Source organism: Pogoniulus pusillus, chromosome 7, assembly GCF_015220805.1.
Source record: "Pogoniulus pusillus isolate bPogPus1 chromosome 7, bPogPus1.pri, whole genome shotgun sequence".
NCBI classification, from domain to species: Eukaryota; Metazoa; Chordata; class Aves; order Piciformes; family Lybiidae; genus Pogoniulus; species Pogoniulus pusillus.
In genome coordinates, this window is record NC_087270.1 from 18,369,966 (window position 1) to 18,391,195 (window position 21,230).

The window sequence follows — 21,230 nt, forward strand, 5'->3', positions numbered from 1 at the left end:
GTCAGAGGGATTCAGGTAGCATGGCTAGAGCTCTTATTTGTGCTTTTTTGTTAGCTTTGGGTCTTCTGGCAGTTTTTATCATGATGTATCCACCTGGTTTATATCCTGGTTTCATACTTCTGCTCCAAAGCAAAGCCACACCTAAGAAAGAGCAGTTTGGATAGAAGTCATACTACCTTGTGCTTATTGGAATCCAATCTGAAAGCAACAGGAAGTCTCATTTCTTTAGTTGTAACAGAGTGCCGTCCATTACAGAAGCTTGAAAAGAGTGGCCTTTGTTTCCTGGATCTGATAGTTCTGCTACAGTGATGGGTTTGCCTGAGTAACTTACTCCTCCTTATCTTGTGTGTGAATTTGGAGATATAGTGGGAGGTGCAGTTTCTGTGCTTATTGCATCCAGCACCTGTATAACCTTATATTCAGGCTGATTTTCAAGTATTGTCCCCATGAACTGTAAAATCAAATGATTCTTCAAATATGGATTCCAATACAGGAATTGTTTTTGTCCAACTTTATGTTGTTCTTTATGCTCTCAGAGAATTTTTTTTTAAGTAGCACTTGAAAGTGTATTTCAGCTTAAAGCAGAATTTGCAGTCTGTTGTGAAATTTACAGAAACAGCAAGCTTGTGATAATTGGCCTACAGACCTAGCAAAATGAACTGCAGAGAATCAGTACTGGGAGAAAGCACACTCAAAGTCAACCAGTTGTCAAAATCATAATAGTTCTTCCCACTAGTGTGTGTGAGAGCAGCTTGACTGGCTCAGTATAGAAGTTTGCTGCCACTGAGTAAGGTGGTGCTCTTGCTTCTCCCAACCACTCACTGCCACCCTTCCCGTTTTACTGGCCCTGGTCGTGACTCCTGTATAACCGAGATACAGTTAATGAAGTGAGCAGAAAATGAGTAAATAGCTTCCCACTACCATACAAAAGTGAACTGGATAAGTTCAGATCAGTTGGGTTAGCGGGAATGGGATCATCCAAAAGGAAGCAGGAATGAGGCATTAGGATTGCTGTTTTCAGTGAGAATTGGATCAGCTCATGTTATCATCCATGATAACTCCCAAAGAGCTAATTTTCTGCTGGCACTCTGAACAAGCAGCTGTGTTGTGTTTTCCTGGTTCTCCTACACTTAGGTTACTCTGGTTACCTCTAAGTGGTTGTCTCCAGCACACACTGCTAAGAATTAACTTGGAGACAGTGGTGTTCACTGCTCTGTTTACAAGGCTAAAGGGTATTTGTGCCTTTAATGTGGCTAGTCAAGGATATTCTGTGGCTGGCACAGTTCGTACATTCTTGTACATTTGTGTGTGTGTTAGTTTGCATACTGCAGTAAACAATGTTATTAACTTTTAACTAGCCTCTGCAGTAGAGATACAACTTTGCGATTGAAAGCTGTAACCTGTTTTTAATGCTCCTGTGCCAGCTAATTCTGTTTCAGGAGAAGCAGTAACCTTTCCATTCCCTGTGCTGCTTTTGTCTCCCATCCAAAAAAAAAAGGTGCCAACAACCTGGTATCTCAGTAGGCACAGCCTGGGTGCCTGCCTTCAGGGGGCTTCTGCCAGCTGCTCAGCATAAAAAAACCTTACAGACCATGCTCAGCAGTACTCTGCATGGCATAGAGCCCTCCAGAGAAACACCACCTGAGTCTATTACCTTTTCCCTACATGTGTCATTTCCCTTAATGCCCAAAGGAACTCTGCTTATAGGGAGCAAAGAAGGGGTTGAATTCAGTAGTGCTGTGATCATGCAAAGCACCCTTTGATATGGATAGGAATGTACAGAATCAGTGATTGCAACAGAGTGTGATGACAAAAGGATCTAAACCCTATATCAACCTATATTCATATTTACTGAAAAAAAAGAAACCAAAATCCCAACATGCAACCTTCCTGATCCAAGCTTTCAACCTGTATGCAAAGTTATTTCCCAGAAGACTCATTTCAGATGTTGACACATTGCTCAGTCTGTTGTCCATTGTACTGTGTAATTGTGTGCTGAGTGCTGCAAAAAACACTAAAATCACTTTACCCTGGAGATGCTCAAAACCCTCATTCTAGATTTTAACAGAGGGTGGAACATTGTGACTTGCTCAGAAAAAGTACTGTCTTAAGAAGAATGAAAATTTGGTCTTTATGTCCACAGATTTTATTGTGGAAAGGCTTCCATTTTCTTCCTTTGACACAACCTTTCTGTAGATGTTTTTCTGTGGAGGTGTCATTTGTTTCTTCTGCAATGCCTCTGACTGACAACACACTTAAAGGCCTAATCACAGAGAACAAAAGTTAGTTAGGGTCTTGAGAGAGGATAAAGAGTGTTTTAAACAAACTGATCCTCAGGATGTTAAGATTGCTCTGGGAACAAACAGAGTACAGGAAGATGGAAAGGGATTTTGATATATGATTTAACAATTCACTTTTGACTTAGCCAAAGTGATGTTTCTGTCACATCACACTGTCCATTAATTCTTTTGGCAAGTTGTATTTCCTATGGGAGTCAACTAGGATGAGTGACACCCAGGGATAGTGTTTCTTCTTAATCTTTTTCCATGGTACGCAGCTTAGTTTCCAACATACAAGCTGCACATGCTGACAAGAATCAGATGCACCTGTTCCTTGACCACCACCCACTCCACAGATGCAGATTTAGAGAGCCTAAGAAGAAAGGGCTGAAGGGTGTGTACCAGTTGTGCTGAGTATTTTAACTGCCAGAGATTGAGTATAAATTGTTTGCTTGCATCTAAGCTTGGATTCATTGTGATGATGTCAGAAGTTTTGCTATACAAAAATTAGCGATTGATAAAGGCTGAGGGCAGGTAGGGAGTGCAAAGCATTGAATGCACTGATTTACATGTGGTAGTACTTCTTATGTGCCCTTGAGATTTCTTGCTGAAACCTTTCCTGTTTCAGCAAGTGATCTTGCTCTTTATGAATCCTGACAGAGCTTCTTTGGTTGATCTTCTGGGTTTTATTTTGATCACTGGACTGAGAGAGGTGCTCTGTCATCCTATGTTCCTCAATATCACTTGCACTCCGATTATAAGCTTCAGGATTTTTCCTTGCAAAGCAACACTGTACAATATTGAGTGTATACTGTGTGTAGATTCTTCACGCTTCCCTGGATTCATCTCTAAAATCTCAGAGTCTTGTAAAGCTACCAGAAATGCATTTATTCTATGTATGCAGAAAGTGTGGTCTGCTGAAGTACAGCATACACAGTACTGTGCTTACCAAGAAAGGAGCAAAGGCGTTTGTTAGCCAAGGGCAAAAAACTCACTTCTTTAAGCTTTCAGTCAAAAAAACAGTCTAGACGTTTTTATCACATTAAACAGTCTGGAGCATTTAATAGGTATGTGACAGGAAGAAAAGCAGTCTGAACAAGCTGACCAGTTTTCTTGTGGGAAAAGGCTACTGATCCCAAGCTTTTGTTCTTTGCAATGCTTAGTAGTTATGCTGGAAAGGCTTAAAGGTGACATGATGCAAAGCTGTTTTTAGACATGTAATAATGTTCTTTTCACTTTCTGTGGTGTCTGCTGTGCTTCGCATGTGCCACTGCTCTTGATTTTAATGGATGTTGTACTTGGTGGGTGTATGCCACTTGTACCACGTTGTAGGAGGCCAGAGTGTATAGTGGCAGCATCAGTTAAGCACCACTGAATGTTTCACTGCATGCAGCTAGTGCAAATAGCAAAATATTTCCTGGTTTTGCCAGCATACCTTTATCAGTTTTAGTGGTTAACAACTTGCATCTGCTGACTGCAGTTGCATGTGATGGCTATCAGATTCCTGTGCTTTTGGTCGCCATCTGCAGTCAGTTCTTTCACTTTCCCAGGCATTTTGCCCATGTGTCCCATTGGTTTGTCTGCAGTATGGGGGAGTGCTGAACTCCTCATCTCTCAGAGCCCTGCCATCCCCACTCCTGAGCTGTTACAATCAATAACCCCACTGCTCTTGCCTGGAATGCTGGCACTGTTCTTGACACGTCTTTCATCTTTACCCCTGACACAGACACCAGCATTTTGTTTTGTTCATCTTAGTATATATTCCACTCTTCCTTCCTTTCCAGCCTTGTTGCAGAAACACAACTTCATAGTTGGAATAATCTCTAAAAATAGCCTTGCTTGTGCTGTCCCAGACTATTTCAATTTCAGCTATTCCAAACTACCTACTGTTGTTCTCTTTGAGCATTGTGAAAGTTCTGTTATCTTCCCTTTTCATTTTGGATGTGTTGACTTGCTTGACACTTGATCATTTTGTTGAGAAAATTGTCAGACATCCCATCCTTGCTTTCTGCTCTTTTTTTCCTGTTGTTAGTTCCCTCCTCCTTTTCAATTTTTATGCAGTTCCCTACGTGTGTTTCATTTCTTTATCCTCTAGCAGTTGTCCAGATTAAAAAATATCTTCGTATTTCAGCATGATGTGCATAGTGTCACCTCTCCAGGGAGAGAAGAGAAAGCACACTTTATCTTGCCTGTGTAAGCATGTTCAATTATGTGCCTGCATCATCGTGAAGGAAGGGGTATCCTCTGCTCATTACTATATGTGCCTTTCCACTTCAGCAGAAGTGAAAGTCCCAGTGGCTAGTAAAGAATAGTGAGGATAAGGCATGAAAAAGTCACAGCTGCCCCTTTATTTCTTGCTGTTTGACACAGGATTGCACGTTAATATTAGGAATTCAGAGACAGGCCCCTGTCTCCAGTTGGTTCAGAAAAATCTGAATAAATTTGACCTCCTGACATGCTGTAAAGCCTGCTGTTTGTTATGAGATGTCAAATAAGTGTTCAAAATGGGCTGTGTACTCCAGGATGCCATACCACTACTCATAACAGGCTCCCCTTTTTGTCTCTGTACTGGACAAATAGGTTACATAGCAACACTTATTTTTATCCCTTTTGGATTACTGTGTCAAACCTTCCACCTGGAGCAGTACAAAAATTGAGATGCCCTTCTTCTAGAAATTTTCCTATGTTATGAACATTTCTATATGTTATGAACAGCTGAACAAGCCAAAATGCTTCCAACAAGAAGATTTGATGAGGCTACTGACTTGGAATGCTCTCCCACCCCTTTCTTCAGTAGCTGAAATTTCTAGTTTCGCTCCATTTTTCAAGCAAGTGATATATTAATATTCAGAAAGACATTTTAGAGTCATTCTCAAATACTGTAAACAACTGAATACATCAATAGTGAGTCTATTAACTACTCTGAACTGTTTTATCGGATAAACTTATCTCCTGTATCTCATGCAGACTCATTTTGCCCTCAAGACAACACCTGTCAATTGGGGAATGACTGATGTGACAGGAAGCGTTGCAGTGTTAGGAGAGCCATTTCAGTATTTGATTAGTAGAAATGTATATGCAGATTGCACTGTTCTGTAAGGCAGCAATTAGTGAGACTGTACCTGCCCATTTTCTCTTCATGGTTAACTATTAATTTACCAGATAAAGGATTGGCAACATTTATTTTTTGTCTTTGGTCTCATTACCTGTAGAATCTTGCTGTGTACATTGCTTTTAGAACTTCTGGGCAGTGGCATAACAGCCATCTAAAAAGAAATCTGGCTGAAACAACTTCAGAATAAATGCTTGCTTTGCCACCTACATAGGCTAATGACGTAATAATAGTAACACCAATTTAACATTTAGAGCCAGTTGCTTTTCCTCTTGACTCTCTAGGAAATTAAAATTATACATAGCTGATAACCTGTTAGCTCTCAAACATGACTGTCCATATTTGGACAGCTGTCATGCTGGTAAGGGGGCTTCTATATTTCAAAATTAGAGGCAGCGTGTTATATTTAGTCTTGCCTAATTGTGTTTCTAACTGTGATGGTCTTGTCTTCAGCAAAATGCTCATTTGCTTAGTAATAAGTTAATTTTGGATGTTATTGCAGATTAGAGGTGTATAACATGACTTTTAGCAATGGGATGTCTTGCTGTCAGTGTTTACAAACTCTATGTAGATAAATAATTAGCATCAGTAATATGTAATTAAGACAGTCTTGCTAGCCTAATTCATTAGAGAAGAAATGGGGAATGGTGAAGTGTCCATTCAGGACTCTCGAGGAGCCTGGCAACTCTAACCTAGATCCCCAGACTTGCAGTTAGTACAAGAGAGCTGTGAATTTCCTGGACAATTGGAGGTGAATGATGTTTCTGTATACAACAGGCAGAGTGCTAGTGAGCAAGGCAGAGAGAGAAGTTGAGCTTATACAACAGTGTTTAGACCAGATACTTTATGATTATTTATTTTCCTATCCTTTAAATGTGCTACCAATTAAAAAAATCTGCTTTTTGCTCAGTAATGTTGAAATGCACTGACTAGGAGGAATCAGACAAGGAACCTTTGTGTAAAGACAGTACATTCTGTTTCTTTCTGATTTGGTTTGGTGTTTTTTTGTTGTGGTGGTTTAGTGTTGGTTGGGAATTTTTTTTGGTGTGGTTTGGCATTTTGTTTTGTTTTTGTTTTGTGCCTTGAACCTGAAATCTTGGCAGAAGAATAAAATTAATCTAATTAACTATTGACACTAAAGCTCTGAAGGAGCTGTGGTCTACTTTAGCCAGGCATTAACTGGGACTAGTTACAGCTGCCTTGCTGCTGCCCTTATGTGATCTCAAATTGTGGCATAGAACTAAGGAAGGAAGAAAGACTGCACTTACAAATCTCTGCTACCCAGGTTTTAGTTGTAATGAATAATTTTTTGCTTTTAATTCCATATTAACTTCCCCATTCTGTCTCCAGTTTTGTGCTAGATAAAGTCGAGCGGAGGGCTACAAGGTTGATGAAGGAACTGTAGCTGTCTCCTGAGGAAAGGCAGAGAGACCTAGGGCTTTTTGGCCTGGCAGAGAGGACTGAGAGGGGATCTTGGTAATATTTATAAATATATGAAGAGTGGGTGTCAAGAAGAGGACAGTCTCTTTCCAGTGGTGCGCAGTGGTAGGACGAGAGGCAATAGGTGCAAACTGGAGCACAAGAAGTTCCACGTCAACATGAGGAAAAACTTCTTTACTGTGAGGGTGACAGAACAGTGAAACAGAGACTGTGGAGTTGTCTCCTCTGCGTGGCCTGCCCTATAGATGATCCTGCTTTGGCATGGGAGGGGTCAGACTACATGATCTCCAGAAGTCCTTTCCAACTCTTACCGTTCTATGGTTGATTCTCTTGTTTAAAGAGGAGGGTAGAAAACCTGCTATCTCTAGGATGCACGCTGATCTGAAATGGAAGCAGCATTGCAACTTCTAAGGTAGATACAAACATTTTCTGACTAATGCCATGAGTTAAATTGCATGATGACAGTCTCACCTATAAAGTGTGAAAGCCCCTGTATTTTCATGGTGAATGTACTTCACATACTTCATTCAGGTTTCTAAGAAGCTTGTAAGTAATGTAAGCTTTCAAGAAATCTGCATTTGACACACTGCCAAATGCAAAATAATGAATACAGCTTTTTTATATTGATCACTTTAGATTTGTCTGGCATTTTAAGCTAGCAATCACATAATCACAGAATTTCAGGGGCTGGAAGGGACCCCAAAAGATCATCTAGTCCAACCCCTCTGCCAGAGCAGGATCACCTGTACCAGATCACACAGGAATGCGTCCAGGCGGGTTTTGAATATCTTCAGAGAGAGAGACTCCACAACCTTCCTGGGCAGCCTGTTCCAGTGTTCTGTCACCCTCACAGGGAAAAAAATCCTCCTTATATTTACATGAAACTTCCTATTCCTAAACTTCCACCCATTGCCTCTTGTCCTGTCATCAGGCATCACCAAGAAGAGCCTGGCTCCATTCTCCTGCCACTCACCCTTTACATATTTGTAAACATTGACAAGGTCAATGTATCTCATGCCTGTTTCCTCAGAAGTATTGCAGAAAACTGGTCAGATAATAATGTTGCTTTCCTAATTTTAAATATTAAAGTAACATATATGTTCTCATAACTTATTAGTTTTTAAAATATTTGTATATTTTGAACAAATTCATTAAGTCATGTCAGAAGTTTAATAAAGTTTGATTTGAAGAACCTGACCATAGAAAGGATTATTTCAAACACAAAGAGATTTAGAAATTATAACAAAATGTGATCTTGACCTTTCATTAAATTTTCTTATTATAAAGTTCAGATCTTATATTAAGAGTCTGTGTCGTTGTTTGGAAAAAACAACTGCATCATCAGGACCTGGTGATAAGGCAGATGATATTTGTAGTTCTGTATTATTTTTTTTTATTGCTGCTTCTTTTTCCAAGGCTTTCCTTTGCAGTTAAAAATGTGAGACTGCCAGGATTCTTCTAGTTTGGAAGATTATTTAGCCCTTTTTATAATATTTGCAGTTAATAATTTGATCATAGGCTTTTGCTCTTGTTTTATGTCCTGGGGTCCCTGAATTCTTGCATTCATAACAGGAATGCTGCTCAGCTGAGCTTATTTGGTGTTTATCTGCACTCTCACCTGAAATCTCTTTAGGATTTTAGTTTCAGACATTTACTATTGCATTTAAGTGTAGGGTTCACTTTTGCTTGAGATCTTTTGGAGCACTAAGCTCCGTAAGGAGGTTAAAAAGAAGTTCTAAATATCAAAATTGCTCATGATATTAATTAATTGAAACAAATACTTCATATAGGTGTACCAAAAATGCAGAAGTGCTACTTACAGGCATAAAAGATACGTTATCTGTCAGGTACAGATAAAACAACAGTAGAAATTAAGTATGATATTAATTGCCCATAGAGCTTATTGAAAGCCCTGATTTTCTGAATATGAAAAGCCTATGATTTAAAGGGCTTACTGCTGTCATTATACAAGGTGTCAGATTCTGTAAAACTATTAAAACCAAAAGAAGTTCAGGGATAAATAATTCAGAAAATACTGGAGGTGTTTTGCAAGTGCTACATGTTTGTGTTTTTGTTTTAATACCGTCTTCAGCTGAAAGCCACAGAGTGAGATATTTAAACTTTTAAGTCACTTGCTGGTTAGATCAAGATGGATTGTATACATACATGGCATACTATAGCAGCTTGGAAAAGATCTTGACAACTGTTACACAAAGCATTGCTTTCATCAAAGCCTAATTCATTCTCTGTTACTACCTGGGGAGGAAGTGGCTTCCAGGAAATGGTGTGTTTGACAGTATACTGAAAATAAACCCTGAGCGCTTTGAATTAGCATCTTCCACGATTTTAGATCATTTTATATATGGGTAATGTTTATTATTGGAATTAGATGAAAAGGAAAATTATAGAAAAAAACTTTCGTCATATGCTCACTTTATGAAATGATGTTCCCTTGACAGGTTGAAAGCAAAAATTTACTGCTAGATGGATACTGAGTAATAAGAGTGCATGAAAAGAAATCATCGTTTATTGTATCTTTGGTGGGTCAGATTGCTTAATTCTCTGTACAGTTGATGGTATTATGAACATTCCCCTCCTAAAATCAAAGATCCATGCCTTTCCCATTGCTTTTCACCTTTACTGGGTCAAAATTGAGAATTTGAACACCAAATTTCTGATTGCCAGAAGAAAAGAACAACAATAAACGTAACTTATTCAGTAAAGCTTATAGTTTTGTATGTAGGATTCATTGTTTTGTAACACATAAGATTGTACTAACTTTCAGTTATGAAGGGCTCTGCCAGATTATACTTGTCCTAAGAATGTGTATAACTAAGTTTCAGTTATTGCTGTAGGAGTTGCCTTGTGCACTAGAGTAAAAAGTACCTTTTAACACTTTGCTGTTGAAATTGCCAAGTTGATTTTGTCATTTCAAGCATTTTATGTGGCACACCTGTCTCTAAAGGCTCTTTTTGATCTGCAAGTGAAGCTAATAACTTGAGTTTAGAATTGGTGGCACACAAGGACCAATCCTAGTTCTAGATATGTGAAGGCTAAGATGCTTTCAGGGATCAGTTTGGCCGAGTTCTAAAGGAAAGATCTACTCCACAGATTCTGTTGCTGCCGAGCATAAAAATAATTTTCTTTCTTGGGACTGCAATTACCTAAAGATGCTTTAATTACCTTTCTGTTTGTCAGTGGAGTGATAGTCATGCCATCAAATTTATGCTGCTTAAAGAAAGGAAGGCCTCTACTTTAGGTTTAGAATAATCACCTCCATTGATGAAAGAGGCAACCACAATCAGTAGAATTAGCATTTGAGCAGGTGACAAAATTAGATCTTGATACTGGTTTTGCTTTCTTGGAGGTCTCTTCCAACCTGGTTGATTCTATGATTCTATTCTATGAATTTGGTAGTTACTCCATTACATACAAGCATTTCTTATGCTGGAATTCCCTGCTGATTCTGTGTTAGTATTAGTTTGATTAAGCTGCCTTCTAATACTATGACCATAATCAATATCTTTCTTTATTTTCTATGCAACATTAAAAATTTTGGGTTTATAAGACTTAGTCTATGTCTTGCATCAAGTTTATTGAATGAGCAATGTCCTTATCCTGTCTATTTTTGAAAAATAATGAACTTTGGGTTTATAGTAACTTCTATGCAAGTCCATTCTGTTGGAGAATTTGAGATTTTGGTTTTTTTTCCTGAACTATCACTGATGCTACTGTAAACACTTTTGAAAATATCTTTTTAAATGAGGTTTGTGTATGTTTGCAGGGTTGTTTATCTACACTGTGTAATCTAACCTGATAGCACTGCTAGTTTTTTGCCTTCATCCCCGTCAGGCATGCACCACTAAATCAATTACTGTAAAAGTCTGTGAGAAATTAGACCTGAGTAAACCATCTAACTGAGAAGCTGTCCATAATGCCTTCATTTGAATATACTCCTAACTGTCAGAATGTAGTCTTGTTATATTGTTGCAAATGGAACAGAATGAGTTTATTTACACAATCACTATATATGTACATGTTATTAATTTTTCAGAGAAGGAAATACTTTCAAAAAAAAAGAAAAGGGAAAAAAAAGAGAGTTTTAGAATGAATGGAAAGGCTGGGGAAAACTGTAGCTACCAGGAAAGTGGGAAGACCCTAGGAGAAAAAAGAAGGGCATCTAAGGGAGCAGGGGATCATGTCTGCGACCTGTGGTCTCTCCTAGGAATTCTGCTTGTTAGAGATAATGGCTGTCATCAGAGTTGGTTCTTGAATCACAGTTTGGATTCTAAGTTAAAGCAAGACTACCTGATATTCAGCACTGTGTCATAAGCAACTGTTGTTTTCTTCTGTCAGCAAGATGCACTCCTTTCCTAGCCTGAAGCAGAGCTCTGCAGTGATTGGCCTCACTGAACTTGTGTGAAATGCTGAAGACCGTAGTTAAGACCAGGCCACTTCTTGTTTTGGTGTAACCTCTTAGCTGCCCCTGCATGCCAATGCATTCCAGCAATTAAATCAAAATGGAAAATGAGACAAAATGGAAATTGAAACTGTTAGTAGACAATACACGTTCAGGCGCCTGAGCTCTGTTGTATGTCTTTTGTTGTTTCTGGACCTTGTTTTTGGGAGAACTGTTTTAAGTTGCTTGCATTAACTGTGGGAATAATGTTTTTAAAAATAACCTGCTGAAAAAGCACACTTTTTACAAAAGAAAAAAAAAATTGCAAAAGAAAATGTGACCATGGAAGAGCCTGGAGAACTGTGAAATCTTGTAATTGCTTTACAGTGTAGTCTGCATACTGCAGAAATTCAGCAGTGTGGCTCTTGCCTTCAGTGCTGAAGGATATATGAACATCAAGGGAGGAAAGGGTGGGAAATGCATTGGATTTTCTTGGGGTTTGTTGTTTTGTTGTTGTGGTGTTTCATATTCATATGGTTTTGTTTGTTTATTTCTTTGCTTGTTTTTAAATTGCTTTCTTGTATTTGTAAGAAAAACATATATGCCTGGGCAAGATTACTAAACTCATCGTAGTGTTCTGTGGATGTGTAGGCTTTGCCCTTAACACCCACATCTCACTGGGGTGATTTAGATGTTTAGGTGTTTTTACATGGTATGATTCAAAGAAGTCATTGGTGCAATGGCAAACAAAGAGTGGAACCTCCTCACTTTTAACTCTGAGAATAGTGATTCTTTCCAGGGGCAAAAGTAATCATTATTAAAAAAAATTACAAGTTTTCTTATAATATTCAAGGCTAAGCAAACCACGGAAGTGGTGAGTTGCTGTGTTTTAGACCGGAGGGGATCAGCTCTAAGGAATACTGCTCTCCTTTCCAACAGTGTCTCAACATTGACAGGATGTTTATGGGATCCAAGTAGTATCCTATCCATCATGCTAGCCAGCCCTGTGGATTAGTTTAGAATATCACCTCTTTCCCCAAACATGTCTGCTTTGTATTAACAGAATCTTTTCCTCCTCCTGTTCAGCCACACCTTGTCCTTCTTTTGGTCAAAGAATGACCAAAAAAAAAAACCCCAAAAAAACCAAACACTCCCTCAGGATTTATTATCCTTCCACTCCCCATACCCCAGATTTAGTACAGTACAGCCAAGCATACAGGAGAAGAAGAAGACTTCTGAGTTAAGTAAAGTTAATCTGGATATGGTTAATTGTGTGCTCTTACTCTTTGGATACTCCAGGAGAACCAAAATGTGTTTTTTCAAAATTATTATCTAAATCATATCTTAAGCCATAAAGCAGTGTTGAAAGAAAGGGAAACAGTTCAAAAGGCATTTAAGTACTGCACTTGAGAAACTCCACTTGCTTTCCACTTGTAGTCATTGATTAAGTCTTAAGGTGTATTTTATGCGGTGTTTTTTCCTGCTTTTCTAAATGATAGAAGGTCGTTTTAATACTGTCAAGAACCCTAAATGAGTAAAATTATTTTGATTTTAATTTTTGAAGACTGTAAAATTTTTAAATACAGATTTTACAGTCCTTAAATTTAGCTTCTAAGCCTTTTACTGTTTGTATCTTCATACATTGTTACTAAATTTCTTTAGAGAGCACAATTCTTGATTCTCATCACAGTGAGAGTATATGCATGCGTGTATTTGCAACCCTGTGAACGTTAATATGTCAGGTTTGTTTGAGTTTGGTGGGCGGATAAGTTTGGTTTTGCATTTTACATTCTCTGAACTGTTCTAAAATTCATGAAGATTGTCAGGAGGTCCAGAGAGTGACAGGGGAATACCTTGTATTTCATTTTAGTGATCTTAAAAGCTAGCAAGGTTATGGGAAAAATGATATTTGAAAGGAGTGTAAGATACGCGAGAGACTGAAAAGAGCTCTTCGAAGGGCAGAGAGAGTTTTCTTCACCTTCTGCACAGCTGCCAAAGCGTATGGCTTAAAATTCCTGTTTGTTACAACACATCTGACACTCCTTGCTACATGTGCTCAAGCCGTCTTTCCCTCACACTTCATCTGTCTCAGTTCATCTGTAAACTGTATTGACTTGTGCGAGAGCAGATCTAGAGAAGAGGTTGAGAAGATGGTACATAGTAATGAGCTCAAGTCTGTGAAACAGAACTTGATTGCATGATAAATTATGAGCAATCAAGTGTGTTTTCTTGCAGCTAAAAGCAAAGTCATTCGAGTAAGAAGAAAGGCTTATTTAGGCTTGTATGACAGAGGACTGTGCAGGGCTTCGGTGTTCTATTCCAGCCCCCTGACTGCAGAAAGGCACTTGGAAAAGTGGAGAGGACTCAAACTGACTATTAATTCGAAAACTGTGTATTGGAGCAGAAACTGATGAGTGTTATTGATTTATCATCAATGAAGTAATGAGACAACTTAGAAGGAGACAACTTCTTCATACTATGTGGGTACCCAGACAATGAGAAGATATCTGTAAAGGAAGGATTTTACAGAGCTACGTTTCTGTGATGAACTCGCAGTTCAAATTGGTAACAAAGTGCATGTTCGTAGTGCTAAGATAATTAACCTCTCTGTTGGCTGTTAGGTGAAAGGTGTCTGTTAAGACTTTACATCCAGGATTCGGAGTGCCGGTTGCTGGATGGAATTTTGTGGTGTGTCTTATACAGGAGTTCAGAACAGCTGCAGAGCTCATAGATTTTAAAATAATGTGTCTGCATAGGCTTCACTGTCAGTAAAAAAAAGCCATGTATATTGATTGAGGACTGTGGAAGAGTGTTCTTCACAGTCTTAAAAGTGTCATCAAATTTCTTGTGTTTTATCACAGAATGCATCTGCTTTTCCCAGAAGGGCTGCATGAACTACTTTTATTTAAAGTAACTTTTCTTCTTGAGGACATTCTGATAGTAAAAGTAATTTAAACAGATAAGGGAAAGTTCAGTATCATAGAATCAGGGAATATGCAATAGAATATAGTGTTTGGCAGTTCAGGTGTGTGTATTTCAAGTTTTCTTTAAATCTAAGGTGTATTTTTCCAGGGCCTTTGAGGATTTGTTGTATAGTTTGGATTTTTGTTAGTTCTGGTTTCAGCTTTGTTAACAAAACCTGTGTAGTCAGAAAACAGAATTCTGAAGCTGCATTCCTCTAAACATTTTCAAGGTTTTGTGATTATGTAGAGCTGTTGTGTGAAATCTGTGAGCTGTATAGGATCGAGCCACTGTCATTTTCCTGCAAAAGGACAGATGTCCTATTATGCCGCTTCCTCCATGGAGCGAGAGAAAATCAGCTCTCTGCTGACCTAAACTGGAAGAGACTCTAAAATTCTAAGTGTATTTTTAAAAAAATAATAAAAATTCATAAATTTGACACATTTCCTGAAAGGATCTCAAAACATCTCATGATTCTCATGAAGGGACTATTGTTACTCTTTTACAGAACAGTAAAAGCCAAATGCACAGAGCCAGCAAAAAGAAAAGGAAACTTTTGATAAGATACTAAACGCAGTGGTTCACTTTTTGGCCCTAGTTTCTTGTTTTCTACTTTTTTCAAAACATCTTTTCATTGAGATGTGGGGAAGAGAGAAATACAGATGAGTGGTCTTAAATACTGTGTAGCTTTTTTTTTGAGTTTTCACCCTGTTTTTAACAAAAGTGAGCACTTAATGATCATATATATTATAACTAATGACATTTTTTTCATAGCTATGGAGAGAGAATTAATTTGTTTGTGTTATTACAAAGGCTTTGGAAACATCAAGTATATTTTTGTTATTTCTGTGTTAGTTACCAAAAAAAGAGGCAGGTGATAGAGATGGACAGCATTTAAATGTAAGATGCCTTTTCTTTTTTAAGGAGTGACAATGTTGTTTTTTTATTTTGTTTTGTTGGGGTTTTTTTTTTGGTAGAAAAATATTATAAGTAACTGTTCTTAAGGCTGATTTGTACAGTCTTTTAACAGTATCTCCTGAGTTATTTTGTTCTTTTTTTCTTGTTTGAACATTGGTGAGACTAATGAAAACAGGACAGAAGGCTTTTTACAAAATTTTTACTACTCCTTTTTTAAACAGTTGCATCTATTCTGGGTATAAAGTTCAGTCAAAGCAGATATTTCTGTCTAAGAACATTGTGGAAGGATTGTTACATAATGGGTAATACGGTACAAATCAGAGGTTTGGCATACGCAAACATTACAAAGATGGTTTGCGTAGCATAGATTACACAAACTGTCATGCTTTCCCATGAGTTTTAGGTATATTTTCTATCCTTCCAACTCAGAAACTCTGCTTAGGTTGGTGTCTGCATTGTAACAGTAAGAACTGTACCAGTTAGCCTTAGCTCTGTATCATTTTGCTGGAGATGGTCATGGAGATAGTAGACGAATATTGTCAGTTGTCAGAGGGGTGCTGGACTGAGCAGAGGAGAACAGAATGAGGTGGTGTTTGCTGTGAGAGAGACAGCAGCATGTGAGGTCAGATTATTGTGACTGTGTGCTGCATTTCTCCTCAATACACCATTTTGCAGAATGATTTGCTGACATCTGAGAGTCAGTCTTATCTTGCTGCTGCCAAGCGTGTTCCCTCTCATGCAAGACTTTCTGGTCCATTGTATAAAAGAGATAACCAAGATACCCTTTTTCCTAGATGGCATAAGTAAGCAGGAACAATGCAGATGCACTTCATTTCATGTAAAATGAAGTTCAGTATTTCAGAGTATGTAACTGGGACATTTTCTGATGTAAAGCACTGTAACCTAGAAAGCATCGAAGTGTTCAAAGGATCCTGAATCATTTGATTGTCTTTATTGTAAAGTTTGTATGTTATGACTTTTTCACATTACCCAACTTGCAGTCATGCACAATGCTACTAGATACTTTTATTTAGTGCTCTGTACACCTAAACTCTTTTGTCCCTGTGAATTTGAACCTATATGTTATCCATATCTTGAGCTGTATGTGAAGTATCACTGAAAATGCACATGACTATTTACTATAAGTGGCTTTTGAAATGAGAAACACAGAAGAAAACTGTGTTTAGTCTATGTAGTAAACAGTTCAGCATGTTTTAAAAAGAAATAAACCTGGATATATTTGGTCTGATGTTTTCCTGTTAAAAAAACCTGAGTCATACATTGCAGGTTGCGGTATTCTTCTCTTAGGGCTGTGTTAATCCTAGCCTCGTACTCTAGAAGTGAGGTGGCAGGTGTTCAAGCTAAAGGGAGATTACAGTGCAAATCTTTTTTCAAATAATTCAGTTCAGACACACATTACAGTATTTTCTGTTGTGAAGTTGTGAATCAAAAGTACTCTTAGGCATGAAAGGAAAAGCTAAAAAACACCTTTTGTTCCTGTTTAGATTTAAGAATATTCCTTTTAAAAGACTGTAATTGAATCTCAGTTTCTTATTCCATTTCAGGTTTTTCTTCTACAATCATGGCAAAACCTTACGAATTTAACTGGCAAAAGCCAGTTCCCTCTTTTATGCAAGATGGAGCTGTGTTTGACAGATATGAAGAGGTAAGAGGCTAGTTGCTGTTCATTTACTGTTCTCTTTTAATATGTAGATGTTAATATTCCATATTTGCTTTCGTTGTACACAAATAAACTTCCAGATAACTCCAGAAATGTGTACAGGGAGAGGATACCAACACACATTATTGCTATAGAGATTTTTGCTATTAGAACAAATAGATGTAAAATCTGTGTAATTCCTGTGATTTGAAATAATCCCCGAGGAAGAAAAAGGGAGATTTGTATCAAAATATCTGTAACCTGCATAAAGCTTTCATCTTTGCAGGTCCATAAAGCACATTACTGAACAAAGTGAATCCTTCCATTTTTTTTATGCATCTGTCAAATACATGTGTGTGAATGTGTCTTTTTAATATATTAGTTGAGAACCTGCATCTTATAAGGGAAAGTAAGAACACAAAACATTTATATTCTGATTCAAATGCAGCATTTGAGATTTGGAGTTAATATGCTTCAGAAAATCAACCTGTATCTGAAATATGATTACTATGATCCTGCTTTCAGCTTTGCTTTAATCCAAATTTATTAAAGGAATGCAAACTAGGACATTTTATACAGCCAAAATAAAGTGCTGAGACGTTTACCTTATATTCAACCTGTGCGAATAATTTTATCAGGGTCCGGTTTTAATCTTGTTTGGACAGGAAACCTCTGAAAGTTGAAGGTATCTTGGTAAGTGCCTCCAGGATATTAGTATTTTCTCCTTATCTTTTGAAATGTAAGTAAAAGGTATTTTGTATCACAAGGCGTGCCAAGATAGGAGTGGGGTTTTTTATCATCTGTTTTCAAGTTTGGGTATAGATAAGCTAAGAACATAGAAGTGGACATTGAATTCTGTAGAGAGAAGATTCATAAAAGCTTTATTTTGTTTAACAAATATTGCTCCAGAAAAATCAAGCTGTGAGGATACATGTGAAGGGGGGATGTATGGGCCATGGTCGTTCTCTTGCACCTTATATGAAAAACAGAAAATGGGAAGACAGAGAAAAGAGTAAGCTCAGATTTAGGTGAGAGATGAAGAATGCTCAGTCAGGCACCTCAGCAGTGAAAGGAGAATGAAATATTCTCAGAAAGTAACATCTTTCATTGTAGGTTGGTGGCCCAGCAGGCACCTATGGGAGTCTAAGTAATGCTGAGCAGACATAGATAGGATGAGATTGTAGCACCAGAAGTCTCGCTCTTTGAAGCTGAATTTACTTTCTTCCAAAACCCTGTGGACAGAAGGTTTTACTTGAGACCTGTGGAGCAAAATGTTCAGCCATCCAAGAGATATTCTCTAGCTGCTTTGTTTGCTGCAAGTTTTGTGATGGTTTCCTCCAGCTTTGCTACAGCACAGCTGTAAGCCTGATTTGTTTTATTGGAGAGGACTCTTCTGGAAACACTAAAAGGCTTCAAGTTAGGTAACTAAATGTATGTTTTATCTGCAATTTTACAGGGATCATCGAGTGCCATAAAAAAAACTAGTGACTCAGAAGTTCTGTAGTCTGTAAACAATGAGCAATTGATGGTGTGGCTGTTTGATATTAAGAGATTTATCATATGTGTAGGCTAATATTTAATTGTGTTGTGGTAGTAACTAGATACCCTACTAGAAAGAGACACTACTGTTTTAGAAAGGCTATGCAAACATAGCAAGATCCAATTTCTGTGCTGCAGGGCTTGCGTTTTTCAAGAAAAATGTTTGAGATCTAGCCTTAGAATTTTCAAGGAACATCAGTGCTTAATTCCCCACTCAAAGGAGGTCACAATGGGGAAAAGAGAAGTGATAGGTGAATGAAGGTCAGTGCAGAACAGTGGCTCAGGAATCCTAGTACAGAGTCTTGGTGACAGAGCAACTCTAGTACAGGATGAGATGTCTTTTATGTGCCCAGGTTTGTGTGACTGGAAAAATCTGGGTCATTATCACATGCAACAGGTGATGGATCCATCTTTTGCTGATAGATGAGTTCATTAAGCAGAAGATTACAAAATTATGGAAGTATATTTTGAGTCATGCATTATCACATTTGACTGCTGAAAAGTCTGAGTCTAGAACAGTTATCTCAGCAGAATATAGGAAATAAAAATCAGACATGATAGGAATCTTGCTGGTCATGTTGCATCCACGTGATCTGATTGTAGGTGCTTCTTTTACTGCACAAGAACACAAGTTGCAGAAAAAGCAATTTCATGAATAGAATAAAGACTGGGGTAGAACATCAGCATGAGTACAAATTATATGGAGACCTTTGTGAAAACAACATTTTTGGTACATGAAGAGCTTTCTGATACATGAGGACACAAGAAATGACAAAAAATTGCCCACCTTTTGTGCGAGTAGTGTGGGAAATACAAGAGACACTTACGTGTTAGCTGCATTTTATATGAAACAAGATTCCAAGGGCAGCAGAACTGGTAAATCTGAGGTGTCTGACAAGAAGTAGGTTTCATAAGGGATGAGTGCTAGAGTGAAGCCAGGGAGACAGACATTCTGGTGAAGATAGATGGGCAGAGCATTGCGTGCTGGAAACTCATACATAGCATTGTTGACTCAGACTGAGCTGCAGCAACTTTATGCTTTCTCAGTTCCCCTGCCTATAAAATTAACATTGTTGTTTGCTACTTGGATGGAATGCATGTCAGTCCTTAAAACCTGTACATCTGGGTTGAGGACCTAAAATGTTGTTCAGAAGTGTTAGACACCATTCAGTAATTAGTATGTCCAGGGAAAAGGAGCAATTATCCCTAAAATTACCTGTGGCTGCCTCCTGATCCCAAGTCTAAGGACACCTCTTGCATCTTAAGTCATACTGGAGAGCTCCCTCAGAGTAACTGAGTGAGAACAAACCATTGTGAAAAGCATGCTGCATGGAGTAAAGGTGTTGGAGTTCTTATCTGGTTTTGTTACCAAAATTCAGATTGTCCTGTAGGCAAGTGTCACATGTTCATATATATGGTATATGCTCAGGAGAGCATGTGGCATTTTGGAGAGAACAAAGCACTGATCTCTGAAAGCATAAGCAGTGCTGCAGCCTGCACACATGCTTTTTGGGGTTCAATTAAGGAAGTCAGGAAGTCCTGGATCCTTTTTTTTCTTTCAAAGACGATTGATTCTGCAGTGTTAGCCTGCATTTTAGCTTAATTTATAATACATTATTTGAGGCTGGAGGTGTGTTGTGAAAATTTGTTTTTTAATTCAGCTGATGAGATTTCTTTGCCTTGTCTAGTCTCCTTGGTCTGCAGTTCTTTCTTGATTTCTTTACAAATCAATATCCTTCAATCCCTGCTTGCCAGATACTCTGGCTCCAAAATGCTCACAATGTGCCTACTGCATAGTCTTACTAGAATAGTGCTTCACAAATTCTGGAAGTTAAAATGAAATGTGATTGTTTAATCCCTAAGGTAGCATTTTCAAATGACTTACATTTCATCTTTATGTGGTTTGAAACATTTAAGTTGCAATAATTTTGTGACATTCCACTTTCATTAATGTTTTTTAATTGGATAAGAATCACTACTTTCATTAAACAAATCTTCATTGTTGCAAAGGAGTAGGAAAATATTAAGTGCATCCCAATATCTCAAATGGCATAAAAAAGACAAAACATTACAAATAATTTTTTTTTTTTAAACCAAACTCCCTCCTACCTGATTGCTGTGGGAGGAGTATATTCTTCAGAAAGGTATTTGGGAATAAAAGTCTTCGATTTCTGAACAATAAACAAATGTGCAATATTTGTCAAACTGATTAAACTAATGGTCTGTATTTTCTTTTCTAAAGGAATCTTTTGTCTTTGAAAGTAACTGCCTCTTCCAAGTGGATGAATTTGGCTTTTTTCTGAGCTGGAAAAGTGAAGGAAAGGTATATTACAATTTTGTCAAGAATATATATTAGATATTACTGTATTTGGGTTATATTTTGACTAGTTCCTAGAAAAATTAAATACTGTTAGTTTGTTTACTAGGGTAGCCTTAGCCCTGTTCCTTTAGACTTGACAGGATAGTATTTCAGAGGGAATGAAGTGATATGAAAGGGAAATACACTGTTTAGTGTTACATTACCAGTGTTTGCAAATAAGATCATTTATTTTTACTGCAATTTCTAATGGATCTGTGTGTCAACAGACCTTTGAACTTGTACCTTTTTTGCCATTTCAGGAAGGACAGGTATTAGAATGCTCCCTGATCAACAGTGTTCGTTTTGGAGCTGTACCAAAGGTACTCTGTAGTTATACTTTTTGTTTAAACAAAGACTGTTTAAACTGAAGATGAAATGCCGGATGCAGTTATTGTCTAAAAAGTCTCAGCAATGCAACTTCTATTTTGCTATCGTGGTCTTAAAATTTTAACCTCTTAAGTCAAGTAATTCCATATGATTGCAGTAGGAAAGTTCCGTCACCTGGTCTTTCTGATGTACTTCAGTGCTCAGCTTTCTAGATGCAGTGAATGCTGAACAGCAGA

At 37.8% G+C, this 21,230-nt stretch overlaps 1 protein-coding gene across 7 annotated transcripts in view; it reads left to right on the top strand.

The window, feature by feature from the left end:
* PLCB4 (phospholipase C beta 4) overlaps window positions 1–21,230 on the top strand; it is a 214,762-nt gene that overhangs the window by 104,971 nt on the left and 88,561 nt on the right. For 5 of the 7 annotated variants that reach the window (XM_064146107.1, XM_064146111.1, XM_064146110.1 and 2 more), the window contains 3 exons: window positions 16,675–16,775; window positions 20,551–20,631; window positions 20,928–20,987. In XM_064146107.1, coding sequence (XP_064002177.1) covers window positions 16,692–16,775; window positions 20,551–20,631; window positions 20,928–20,987 — 225 coding nt within the window. In that variant the 5' untranslated portion in view covers window positions 16,675–16,691. Of the gene's footprint in view, window positions 1–16,674; window positions 16,776–17,434; window positions 17,463–20,550; window positions 20,632–20,927; window positions 20,988–21,230 lie in introns of those variants that run through there. The other 2 variants (XM_064146109.1, XM_064146113.1) reach the window with 2 other exon arrangements.